The 13,930-nt window shown below is 42.2% G+C and overlaps 1 protein-coding gene across 8 annotated transcripts in view; it reads right to left on the bottom strand.

Annotated features, from left to right (window-relative positions):
* The window catches only part of CSRNP2 (cysteine and serine rich nuclear protein 2), a 111,431-nt gene that overhangs the window by 31,033 nt on the left and 66,468 nt on the right, over positions 1–13,930 (bottom strand). For all 8 annotated transcript variants that reach the window (XM_033938509.1, XM_033938505.1, XM_033938514.1 and 5 more), the window contains one exon: positions 8,187–8,361. In XM_033938509.1, the coding sequence (XP_033794400.1) occupies positions 8,187–8,346 (160 nt within the window). In that variant the 5' untranslated portion in view covers positions 8,347–8,361. The remainder of the gene's footprint in view (positions 1–8,186; positions 8,362–13,930) is intronic.

Here is a 13,930-nt window from a genome sequence, read left to right as displayed (position 1 = left end):
ATCTGGCATGTTAAAATAACCCATTAGTAATACTTCCCCCCTTTTACAGCTATATTCTGAATGTCTACTGTTAAATCTATGTCCACTTCTTCAGTCTGTGAAGGAGGCCTATATAGTACACCAATGTAAATACATTTTCCATTCCATCTTTCCAGATTGACCCACAGTGCCTTTTCCTTACCCTGCAGATCCTGCAATTGTGTGGCTTTAATATGATCTTTAACATATAACACTATTCCCCCTTCTTTTCTTCCCTGAACAGATTATGGCCCGGTACAACTATATCCCAGTCATGGTTCTCCATGAACCAGGTCTCTGATCGCCACTAAATCCAATTCAGCCTCTTCCATCACAACCTCTAGATTCAGAACCTTGTTTTGCATACTTTGAGCATTAATATAAAGTATACTGCTGTCCCCCTTTTCCCATTTGTGTAGAGATATTTAGTGATTTACTTACTTGAGAGCTTATTCTCATCTGAGGGCTTTGATCACCTTGCCCCAACAATTCTAGTTTAAAGCCCTCTTCAGTAGGTTTGTCAGTCTGCTGCAGAAGACACATCTTCCCTTTCTTTGATAGATGCACACCATCCCTGATCAGCAGCCCTTGGAAAATCATCCCATGGTCCAGGAAGCCGAAATGCTCTCAATGACACCATCCACACATTCATCTCCAGGATGCAAGCTTCTCTACCTAAGCCTTTACTCTCAACAGGGAGGATTAACAAAAATATCACTTGGGTATCTGACTGCTTCACCTTCTCTCCCAGAGTCAGAAAGTCACTTTTGATACATTCAGAGGGGTACCTAGCAGTATCATTAGTGCCAACATAGATGAGCAGCACTTGATAAAAGTTGTTAGGCTTGATGAGTCTCGGCAAGCTCTCCGTAAGATATTGAATTTTGGAACCAGGCAGACAGCATACCTCCCAGCACATCATGTCTGATATGCAGATGGGCACCTCTATACCCCTCAGAAGGAAATCACCAACCACCATTACCTTATGCCTCCTAGTGGTCATGGATCCAGCAACTTTGGGAATTCCAAGCTTTGGTCCTTCCTCTACCTGGGTTGCTCCCATCTCTTCTACTTCTACTTCCAAGGCTGCATACCAGTTCTTCAGTTCAAGAGCAGGTGGAGCTACAGTATCAATTCCAAGGAATCCTGTAATCTGAGTCCTGCTGTCCTCCCTGAGCATGGCCTATTCCAGTGGTTCCCAACCCTGTCCTGGAGGAACACCAGGCTAATTGGGTTTTCAGGCTAGCCCTAATGAATATGCATGAAGCAAATTTGCATGCCTATCACTTCCATCATATGCAAATCTCTCTCATGCATATTCATTAGGGCTAGCCTGAAAACCTGATTGGCCTGGTGTTCCTCCAGGACAGGGTTGGGAATCACTGGCCTATTCTTCCTCACTACTGGAAATCGTTGATGCCATCTGTAGCACTTCATCGATGTACCTCTCATTCTCATGGATGCGTCTCAGTCTTGTCACCTCCTCTCTTAGATCCTTTACTTCCTTCATGAGGGATTCAAGCTGAAGACAGCTTGCACATGGAACCACTCCCTCTGCTTGGGTAACATTTTCTGTCTGCACAGAGACAGAAGCTGTAACCTGAACAGCAGCTTTGGCTACACAATGTTTCCCAGCCACACTGTGGTTGCAGAAGTACTCACACCTGATGAAAAAGAAAAAGAAAAATCAGAAAAAAATCCTATCTAAGCAATGCCCTGTTTCTAATTGCTTGAAGAGCATATAAATCAAATCAAAATATCAGCCTTGAGGTGGGTGGTATTCTTAGCCATATTTATGTTTAAAATCCAGGGTGCCATTCTTCTGTCTGTCATTTATGACATCTGTATATTGTGATGATGGAACAATGTTGTCATTAATGCTGAGGACTTCAGAAAGGTCAGAATTCAAACAAATTGATGCTCTGATATCCGAAGCATCGGACTTGAACTCCAGCATGTAGATTTTAAGTTTTTCAACAATGTCTGTTGTGAATCCAGAGAGCACAGTTGTTTCAGATGCAAGTTTAGAAGAAATTTCTGTTACCTGTAATCCTGTTATCCTTTAAGAATGAATTTTAGAACAGTCTTTCGTTTCAATCAATTCTTCTGTGAAGCGACTGATACTTGTTGATTTTGTTTTTTTTTCTTGAGGCTGCAAGTATCGTTCAGAAATAGTCTGGTGCATTGTGAAAAATGCTTGGAAAAGCCCCTGCCTTAAAGGGTTTCTCAAAAATTACCACTTTTTGTTTCCACTACACAGTGTTACTGTTGGTTTGCTCTTCTTCAAAGTCACGTGGACAAAAGTGGAACAAACATTATTTATGAATTCTGTGTAGGAAACTAGTCTTTCCAAGGATTAGCCTTAATTCATTTATCGTACAAATCTATTTTTGAACAAAAACATGTGAACATAAAAGTGATCTTGGTATTAGTTTGCTGTGTGTCATTAAGTACTATTACTACTATCACTTCTGTAGCGCTGAAAGGTGTGTGCAGCGCTGTACATTTTGACATTTAATAGACAACCCTGGCTCATAAGAGTTTACAGTCTAACTTGTACAGACATAACATACAGGGTTGGGGATGCAGAACCCAAGGTGAGAGGAGTAGGAGTTGAAAGCAGTCTCATAAGAGGTGGGCTTTTAACTTGGACTTGAACACTGCCAGAGGCAGAGTCCACCCTAGGGATTTGGGTGGTTTGTTCTAGGCAAGACAGAAGGGGCAGAGTCTGAAGTTGGCAGTGGAGGAGAAGGGCACTGTGTATGTTTACTTGTAGACCGTTCTGAGCTACTGGGAGAACGGGATATAAATCTAAATAAATAAATAAATAAAAAATAAAAAAGATATGAGGAACCTACTGGCTGAGTGGAGCTCATGATAGGGGGAGATAAGTGAAGAGAGATAATGAGGGGCTGCTGAGTGAATGCATTTGTAGGTCAGTAAGCGGAGTCTGAATTGTATTCAGAAACGGATGGGGAGCCTATTAAGCGACTTTAAGAGCGGGGTTACGAGTATAGGAGTATAGCGGCTCTCACGGAATATGAGTTATGCAGCTGAGTTTTGAACGGATTGAAGGGGGAAAAAATGGCTGAGTGAAAGACCTAAGAGTAGCGAGTTGTAGCAATCTAAATGTGAGGTGAAGAGGGCATGGATAAGGGTTTTGGTAGTGAGTTCAGAGAGGAGGGGGTTGGATTTTGATAATAATATAGAGGAAGCAGCAGCAGGTTTTAGCGGTATGTTGTATCTGGGTGGAGAAGGTGAGAGAGGAGTCAAAGATGACCCCAAGATTGTGAGCAGATAAGACGGGGAGGATGAGAGTGTTGTCCACAGAGACAGAGAAAGGGAGAAATGGGCTTAGATAGGAAGATGAGCATCTCCTTTTTAGCCATATTCAGTTTTAGATGGTGGTGAGACATCCAGGCAGCAATGTTGGGCAGGCAAGCTGAGACTCGGGTCTGGGTTTCGGTAGAGATATCTGGTGTGGACAGGTAGATCTGGGAGCCATCAGCATAGAGGTGATACTTGAAACCATGGAAGGAAATCAGTGCTCCAAATGAGCAGGTGTAGATGAGAAAAGGAGTGCCTTGAGGTATGAAGAATTTGAGTTACGAAGAACTGGGATTGTTTACCCTCCAGAAGAGAAGGCTGCGAGGGGATATGATAGAGAATTTTAAAATACTAAAAGGTTTCGACAAAATGGAGCAAGAATCTTCGTTATTCACATTGTCAACAGTGACTCGAACAAGAGGTCATGGACTAAAACTTAGGGGAGGCAGACTCAGGACTAATATCCGGAAGTTCTGCTTCACACAGCGAGTGGTGGACGCCTGGAATGCTCTCCCGGAGGAGGTTGTGACAGAAACCACCATTCTGGGATTCAAGGGCAAGTTGGATGCATATCTTCATGCAAATCACATTGAGGGACACGGGTGAACAAGGTGTCCAGTAGAGAACACCTATCTTGGCCTCCGCGTGTGCGGGTCGCCGGACTAGATGGACCTAGGGTCTGATCCGGTGAAGGCATTTCTTATGTTCTTATGTTATGATAGCAGGATGGCTGTGGGGGAGGAATCACTTTTGCATACACTAAAGGTGCGATGGGAGAGATAGGAAGAAAACCAAGAGAAAGCAGAATCCTGGATTCCAAGCAAGGACAGTGTATCAAGGAGTAGGTGGTGATCAACAGTATCAAAGGTGGCAGACAAATTGAGAAGGATGAGGATAGAGTAGAGGCCTTTGGATCTGGATAGTAACAGGTCACTGGAAACTTTAGTAAGGGCAGTTACCATGGAATATAGTGTGAAAGCCTGACTAAAGTGGATCAAGAATAGCTTGGGATGAGAGGAAGTCTAGGTAACTGTGGTGAACAGTACATTCAAGTAACTTGGATAAGAAGGGGAGGAGGGAGAGGGGATAATAGTTGGAGGGTCACATGGAGTCTAGTGAGTTTTTTGAGGAGGAGTGTAACTATGGCATATTTGAAGGCATCAAGGACAATTGCAGTGGAGAGCGATAGGTTGAGTATGTGATAGATAGGAGGGATGACAGTGGGAGAGATAGCGCTGAGTAGGTGAGTGAGAATCGGATCGGAGGAGAAGGTAGTAGGTTTGAAGAATGAGAGAAGATGTGCATTTTCCTCCTCAATGATTTCAGAGGAAAGGGTGACAGGTGTTGAGGGGAGGTTAGCAGAAAGGAAAGATGGAGAGAGAGGAGGGGGAGGCAGCCTGGTTGAGAGATCAAAGTGAATCGTCTGCATTTTATTGTAGAAGAACTCTGCTATAGTCTGGGGAGAAATTGAAGGAAGAATAGGAAGTGAGGGTGCCTTGAGTAGAGTTTAGTGTAGTAAAAAGAGAGCGAGGGCTGGAACTAAGAGAAGTGGTTAAATTGGTACAGTACTCATGTTTGGCAAGAGAGAGAGCAGACTGGAATGATGTCAGCATGAAATTGAAACATATGAAGTCAATGTGTGTGTGGAATTTAAGCCAGAGACATTCAGGAGAACAGGCACAGGAGCATAGGTAGCAGATGTGGGGGGGGGGGGAAATCAGCCAGGGTTGGAGTTTGGCACGCCTAACAAGGTGTGAAATTGGAGGAGCGAGGGTTATCTAGAGCAGAGGGGAGAATGGTGTTATAGGAGGGGACAATTGCGTTGACAACCTTGTGTGATATAGTTGAGGAGAGGGCGCCAGGATCAATACCCTGAAAGTTCCTGAATGTATTTGTGGTGATTGGCTGGGTCTGGGGAGGGGGTAATGAATTGTGAACGTTAGCAGATGATGGTTAGAGAGGGGAAGGGTGAAATTGCAGAATTTGGTGGTCAAGCAGTTGGAGGAAAGGATTAGGTCCAGCTAATGGCCATTTTGGTGTGTAGGTGTGGTTGAGCACAGCTGAAGGTTGAATGAGAATGTTAGGGCAAAAAACCGGGAAGCGTAAGAGTTGGAGGAGTCGTCAACATAGATGTTGAAGTCACCAAGATGAGGGAAGGAGATGAGGGCTTGAGAAAGGAGAGCCAGGAGTCAGTCGGAGAGGAAAGGAAGAGTGGGATGTATTGGGGGATCAGTAGATGACTTCTACTTAGAGAGGTAGGGGAGCAAATAAGACAGATGGAATGGACTTCAAAGAAGGGAGAGCATTGAGATTGAGGTAGGAGAAGGGGTTGAATTCTGCAGGAGGGTGAGGGTAGCAGCCCAATGCCTCCTCATTGACCAACTGAGCAAGCATATGGGACAAAAGGTAGCCTCTATGACACAGGGTAGCAACTGAAGTAGAGTCATCAGGGCAGATCCAGGTCTCAGTTCGTGTGAGCAGGTGGAGAGATTGAGAGATGACGAGGTCGTGGATATAAGCAAGCTTGTGGGCATCTCTCCTGCTGGGGGCGGGGGGTTGTCACAGTTAGATTTTTTTTTTTTACTTTTAGCGCTGCAGGCAGAAGAGAGTGGACATCTCTCTTGATGCAGTGGGGGGAGGTCGCGGCAGGATTTTAGGTAAGGGGTGTTCTAGCAGTGTCTGACACTGACCAGCATCCCTGGACAATTCGCTTTTTTTGTAGCAAAAAGCTGACACCACTTTTAGAAAATGGCTCAGCAATTTTAAAAAATCTACCAGAGGGCTCATTTCAACGTTGAAGAGTGCATTTGCATGTCAGTGTCGGAGACTGCTAGAATCCTCGCTAAAGAGGAAGATAATCCCTTATGATAATCCGTCGCTAAACTGCGTACAAGCTAAACTGCCGGAAAATAGTTTAGCGAAGGCATTAAAGCTTTGAGAATCTAACTCTCAGTTAATCAGATAAACACACTATGGACAATACGTCAAGCCAGTTCATTAGTGCTTTATTTTTGGCCTAACTTGTTATTACACAATTCCTCCATGAGGTGATAGAAATTCAAACCACTGTGCCTGTTAAAAGAACTCTCTTATTTTCTGCTAATTTGGGCTCCCAACTTAATTGGCATCTGTATCATGTTTTCATTGACAGCTACCTGGGGTTTGTTGGCCTCTTTTTTTGACAATCACCTTCCTCCCAGTCATCAAAGTGAGACTTGGGCATTTTCTGGACCCATTACGTAAGCGCCCAGGTTTGGCTTTAGCTTACTCTGCTTGACTTCTAGGTGTTCTTTTTATCTAAATTCCTATACATACACACATTACAAATATATATGCACAAACAAGTTGTGCTGTGTTTTTGTAATTTTAGGGCTCCTTTTATCAAGGTGTGGTAAGGGTTTTATGCGCAGAATACCGCGCGTTAAACCGCCTGCCGCGCTAGTTGCTAATGCCTCCACTGACGAGGCGTTAGTTTTTTGGCTTGCCGCAGAGGTTAGCGCGTGATGAAATGTCCGATGCGCTAACCCCCGTAGCACACCTTTACAAAGGAGCCCTTAGATAATATTGTATTATGCATTACATATTGATTATGGTAAACTGATTTGAGCAATTTGTTTTAAGTCAGTGAAGTGGTATATAAGACATATTGTACCTATTCCCCTAATTCTATTTTTTTTTTAAAAAAGCACTAAAATTTGTGCATGCAATTTTGATCACATATCCAAACTGTGCAAGCTATTTAATTGAACAAGTTAATTAGTGCCAATCATTTGCATTTTAACATGAAATTATTGGTGCTAATTAGAAATAATTACAAGTTACGCACCTAAATTTTCCCTTCGAGTCAAAAAAGGGGGTGCAGAAATGATAGATTGGGTGCGTGACTTTAAGTTCCACACAATTATAGAACAAGAGCATGCACGCCTATATTTAGGTGCAGGCATTTGTACCACGTTTTAATTGGTGCAAAATGGCCGTGTCAAAATTTAGTTGTGGTTCCTGGGCTTAAGCACTTTTCTATAAACTACTCCTAATTTTAAAGGTCAGTTTATAGACTAATGCTTTTTCGGTGCAATATATAAAATTCAGTCCAGCACTTGTTGCAGGTTTCCGGGTCTTGCTGCGTCTTGTCAGGTAGAAACCAATGTTTCAGCCATCATGCTGTGGCTTTCTTCAGGGTATGCTCTGAAGTCTGCAGTGTGACAAAGACGCAGCAAGACCTGGAAATCTCAACAAGCACAATGCCAGCAGCAGAAACCCTGAGAGAACATCTTAAAACCTACCAAAGACTTTTCCATTCTATGGACTTACACAACAAAATTCAAATTTCTGACCAAACTGACTTTCCCGCCAAAATTCAAATTGGTGGACTGCCCTTTTCCCAATCAGATCAGTGAACCCACTATTTCCAAAGTCACACTACAGACTTCAGAGCATACCCTGAAGAAAGCCATAGCATGATGGCTGAAACGTCAGTTTCTAACTGACAAAGACGCAGCGAGATATGGAAACCTGCAACAAGCATAATGCCGGCTGCAGAAACCCTGAGAGAACATGTATACTGCAGTTTTATGTGATGCTGGAATAAAAGATGTACATTTATCATGGCCATATCCCTCTTAATTTGTTTCTCGCTGTCTCTTTCCATTATGTTACGCTAAGTTTCAGAACTCTTTATAGTCCTTAATGAGCAAAATTCATGCGACATCCATAGACTCCACTCCCAAACCCACCACCACCACCACTCTAAAAATACCCCAGGCACAGTGGATACCTTACTATATGCATAAACCACGTCTGCATAGAACATGTGGTCAGGGAGGGGGACACTTGCTACTTACGTATAAGGGTTGTAGTGGTCGGAGGGTTAACGCTGTCGCAGCTGTCAGCACTGTCACTGTTGAATATTTCATCATCAGAGTCTTTGGGGGTAGAGATGGGTGATCCTACATCCACCTCATCAAACTTTCTTTTGAGGCTTCCACTCGTCACTGCATCCATTTGTCTCAAGCTAGCCTGGAAAGCCAAGGAGAGCAAAAGCATGTAGAACAGAACAGGCAGTAATAATAATAACAACAATAATTTTATTTTGATATACCGCCTAACCAAAAAAATGGTTCTAGGCGGTTTACAACAAATAAGCACAAGTCATACAGTGGAGAGTAATTTTAAAAGGAAAAACCAATTCAAAACAAAATAAAATAAATAAGAATTGGTCCTACAGTAGAAAATACGATTTAAAAGAAAAATGCAATTTAAAAGAATGGTTCTAAGAAGATTACAACAAATAAGAACCGACCATACAATAAAAATACAATTTAAAAGAAGATACATTGCATGACGGAAGCATAGAATTATTAAATGAAACAACCAGTTAGGATGCAAATTTTTCAAACAGTTGGGTCTTCAATAGTTTTTTAAAATCAAGATAAGAAGAGGATCCTAGCAAAGAGAGAGTTCTCTCCAGAAATCTTTTGTAACAACATAATTTAGCAGAAGGAAATGTAAACAGACAAACTCTGTACAGCACACCTTTGCAAGTTAACTCAACCTAACCTGAATGAAGCCAACTTGGTACAATCGTTAAGAGGATTAGGAGCTTGCTTACACCTTTTCAGTAATAGTTCAAGGAAAAGTACATCGAGATACAGCAGATAGTACAAATTTCCAAGAACTGAGACATCAGGAAATCGAACACAGCATAGGGTGCAATACAAAGTATTGTCAATAGTGCATCAGGCAGTGTACCATGTTGCTCGTGTTGTATTGAAGGGATGGTTTGAAATGCGTCTCCCTGTGCATGCTTCAGGCTCCAAGTGTCTACTAATCCAGAACAACTGAACTACACGCACCTCACGGTACCCTATTACCTTAGTCTTTTGTTCTCTGTTGTTAATTGTTGTGTGTCTTGTCTGCTGTTATGTATGTTACCATGTAACCTGTTCTGGGCTCCTTGGAGAGGACGGGATATAAGTCAAAATAATTTTTAAAAAATCTATCGCCCACGAAGAACTTTGAGATCTGAAACAAACATGCAGTTAAATTCTAACAAGAGTAATTCAATTGTACAGTACTCTACCGATATTTGCGGGGGTTCCGTTCTAGGAACTCCTGCGAATCTTGAAAATTCACGAATACGGTTTTCAGCAGGGGAGACAGGAGAGGGCAGCCGGAGCACCAGCGAGTGACGGAAATCACTCGCGGTATTCTCCTACTGCCTCTTCCTGCGCTAAAGTCGGGCCTCACCAATCAGGAGCTGGTTGTCAATTCTGAATCTGAGAATCTCGGAGAGAGCGAGACCAGAAGGCTTTGAGCATGCGCAAATGCTCAAAGCCCAGTCCAGCCCGGCACAGGGAAGAGGGAGGATCTCCCTCACACCGCCCAGCCCAGCCCAGCCCAATGAGGGAGGATCTTCGGGCACTGGCACGTCCTATGCATTGGTGCTGGTGCCGGTGCCCAATCGGGTAAGCGACCGATGTCCTTGCGGTGCTGGGGGGGATGTAGGATCGCGGGGAAGGGGGGGGTGACGTGAGCGGGGGGGAGGATGCCATTTCGCAGGCCAGAAGAGGGAGTAAGTGGGAGTGGCGGGAGGAGGTTATAGCAGCATGCGCGGTATACGCGTGTGCGTGCTATATAAAAAGAGTCAGTACTTAACCACATAAGCAGCACTGCATGAAAACAGGTTGACTTTTATGTGGCCCAATTTGACCTCTAAAGTTAGATGATTAGGTGCTGACTATGGGCACTTAACCAGATAAGTGCCATCTCCGCCCCCAGAATACCCACAAAATAGCCAGCTTTCAGTTTAGCCATTAGTACTAACCGGTTGAGTGCAGCTGAATATCGGTGGATAGCCTTATAAAACTAATTTAACTGGCAAGAGCGTAAATCACTTTTGGGTTTGAACCTCTTTATTTTTTATGTTTCCCCTTCCACGAAATCAGCAGATCATCATCTATCTAGGAATGTTATTTATTATTTGATACAATGTGATAAAAAACCTTCAGATGTGCTTACATATTCCATACAACTGTGATTTTATGCCAATAAATATATCTTTCTCAACCTCCAATGCCACTGTTGGCAACCTAACACATCAAACTGGCTTCTACTATAAGTCTCACTTCAATGACATATTGAATTGCTGACTACATTCATGCCTAAGCTTTTGGGAAAAATCTCTAGCAACGGACCACAGTCTCAACACAAATTCATAGGCCTGAAAATTTCATTTTGGAATTTGCCCAATATTCCTCTATTTATTTATTCAATTTTCTATATCATTCTCCCAAGGAAGCTTAGAATGGTTTACATGGATTTATTCAGGTTCTCTGTCTGTCCCGGCAGGCTCACAATCTATCTAATATATCTGGAGCAATAGGAGACCAAGTGACTTGCCCAGGGTCACAAAAAGCAGTGTGGGTTTGAACCCACAACCTCTGGGTGCTGAGGCTGTAGCTCTAACCTTTGTGCCACACTCTCAAAAATAGTATGAAAGATAGCATGGCAAACATTGTGTGACACAGATGGCAAAACATAGCTAACAAAGCATGGTAAAACATATGACAAAACATTGTATAGTGAGACATAGCATGGCGAGTATAGTATGTCAAAGCATAGAATGGCAAACAGCATTACAAAGCATGGTTAACATACTATAAAATTTTTGAAAGGGCAACTATGATAAAATGAGGAAAATGGTTAAAAAGAAACTAAAAGGATCAGTTGCAAAGGTAAACCGGGTGTGGATGTTATTTATAAATTCCATCATGGAAGCCCAGACCAGATGTATTCCACCTTGGGGGTTAGCGCCCAAGAAAAGGATCTGGCTGTCCACGTAGACAATACAATGAAACTTTCTGCCCAATGTGTGGCAGTGGCCAAAAAAGCAAACAGGATGCTACGAATTATTAAAAAAGGGATGATTAACAAGACTAAGAATGTTATAATGCCCCTCTATCACTCCATAGTGTGACCTCATCTGGAGTATTGCGTTCAGTTTTGGTCTCCTTATCTCAAGAAAGATATAGTGGTGATAGAAAAAGTTCAAAGAAGAGCAACCAAAATAATAAAGGGGATGGAGTGCCTCTCATATGAAGAAAGACTAAAAAGGTTAGGGCTCTTCAGCTTGGAAAAGAGACGGCTGAGGTGAGAAATGATTGAAGTCTACAAAATTCTGAGTGGAGTAGAACTGGTACAAGTGGATCGATTTTTCACTCCGTCAAAAATTACAAAGATTAGGGGACACTGGAAATTTCAGGGAAATACTTTTAAAACCAATAGGAGGAAATCTTTTTCACTCAGAGAATAGTTAAGCTCTGGAACGCATTGCCAGAAGTTGTGGAAAGAGCGGATAGCGTAGCTGATTTTAAGAAAGATTTGGACAATTTCCTGCAAGAAAGGTCCATAGTCTGCTATTGAGAAAGACATGGGGGAAGCCTCTGCTTGCCTTGGATCGGTAGCATGGAATATTGTTACTCCTTGGGTTTTGGCCAGGTAATAGTGACCTGGATTGGCCACCGTGAGAACAGGCTACTGGGCTTGATGGACCATTGGTCTGACCTAGTAAGGCTATTCTTATGTTCTTAAAACAATTTGGCAAAAATGGTAAGGCAAACGAGCATGATGTAACATAGCACGGAAGACATGGAGCGGCAAACATTGTATGCAGGCATAGTGTGGGAAAACACAGTATGGTAAATATGTCTTATAATATAGCAGGACAAAGATAGTAAACAGTATGACAAAGTGTGGAAGAACATTTTATGAGAAAACATGGCATGGCTAGTCATTGGATGAAAAAGTATAAGACTTACATTAGTCACCAAGAAAAATGAGTTTAAATAAAATTAAACTCTAAAAACACATCACGTTCCTCAGTATGCCACACGTAATTAACGAATGGTAGCTGTCCTCATAGGAACCATATTGTGTGTGATTTTATCTTTTAATTTACTTTTTTGCTTTTTATTTTTATCAATAAGTTATAAAGTTATAAAAAGTGCTTGTGCCTAATAATTTTAGCAACAGTAATTTATACTAGCAACAGTAGCATATGGTAGCGATTACTTAGCTTTTATTTAAAGACTGGGTCTGGTTCATTCCCCACCATGGTAATCGCTACCATATGCTACTGTTGCTAGTATAAATTACTGTTGCTAAAATTATTAGGCACAAGCACTTTTTATAACTTTATAACTTATTGATAAAAATAAAAAGCAAAAAAGCAAAAAAGTAAATTAAAAGATAAAATCACACACAATATGGTTCCTATGAGGACAGCTACCATTCGTTAATTACGTGTGGCATACTGAGGAACGTGATGTGTTTTTAGAGTTTAATTTTATTTAAACTCATTTTTCTTGGTGACTAATGTAAGTCTTATACTTTTTCAAACTAATTTCTGTGCACTTTTCGGATTTGAATTTCTAGTCATTGGATGAAGCACTTAGCTCTTGAGACTTGGGACACTTTGTCAAAAGGTTCAGGGAGTTTGAATTAGCGCACTCTCGTAGAAGGTCAAGGGAAAAGGCGAGTTTTTATTGGAACTCTGCAACCATATATGGGAAAAGGCACTTTCTGCCTCACCAACATATATCCCTTGCCCCGGTGAACTAACTTTCTTGAGGCAGAAAACTGCCATGCACCCAGCCCAGTTTTCTCTCTTGCCAGCTGCTTGATCTTTCTTTCCTAAAATTGATCAGGCTAGCCAAATACCAGATGGCTTGCAACCGCAAGGGATCAGTGGACTGCTTCCCTCAAGGCCATATCGGAGATCTGTAAAATATGGAAAATTTTCAAATCAAGGTGCCAAGAAGAGAGGTTGCCCCCCTTCCTCCTGAGCATTTTTACAGGCTGGGCACAAAAGGAGTCTTTCCCTTAATTCCCTCAGGGTGCAGACTGTTGCTCTGGCATTCTGCAGAGAGACACTGCCCTAGAGTAGCATGCTTTCTGAGAGAAGCGAGATCCCTTAAGCTCCTTGTGCAGCAGTACATGCCATCATTAGATCTAAATGTAGTGCTTAATGTTCTAAGAAGTGTTCCTTCAATCCTCTAAAACAGTGGTTCCCAACCCTGTCCTGGAGGACCACCAACCAGTCAGGTTTTCAGGATAGTCCTAATGAATATGCATGGAGCAAATTTGCATGCCTTTCACTTCCATTATATGCAAATCTCTCTCATGCATATTCATTAGGGTTATCCCCAAAACCTGAATGGCTGGTGGTCCTCCAGGACCGAGTTGGGAAACATTGCTCTAAAACATGCCCACCTTAAGGCGTTATTCTCAGAAGGCTGCATTTTTGATGGATTTTTGTTTAGCCATTTTTGAATTATAGAAACTCTTACAGGAACTCTATCTTAAAATGTCCAAACAGAAGGCTTCCTTGAGGAAAATACCATCATTCCTTTCTAAAATGATGGCTCAGTGTAATTTGACACAGCCTTTGCCTTTAATTTGCCTTAACCGCACAAGCCTCAAACACTTATGATTTTAAAGTGTTTGAGGTATGTGCAGATAAGGACAGAGCTTGCAGGAATGGGGCAGGGACAGGAATAGGACTTGCGAGGTCGGGACAGAAAAATTA

Source organism: Geotrypetes seraphini, chromosome 3, assembly GCF_902459505.1.
Source record: "Geotrypetes seraphini chromosome 3, aGeoSer1.1, whole genome shotgun sequence".
NCBI classification, from domain to species: Eukaryota; Metazoa; Chordata; class Amphibia; order Gymnophiona; family Dermophiidae; genus Geotrypetes; species Geotrypetes seraphini.
The sequence above is the reverse complement of the archived record's forward strand: the minus strand, read 5'-3'. Positions and strand labels throughout refer to the sequence as shown.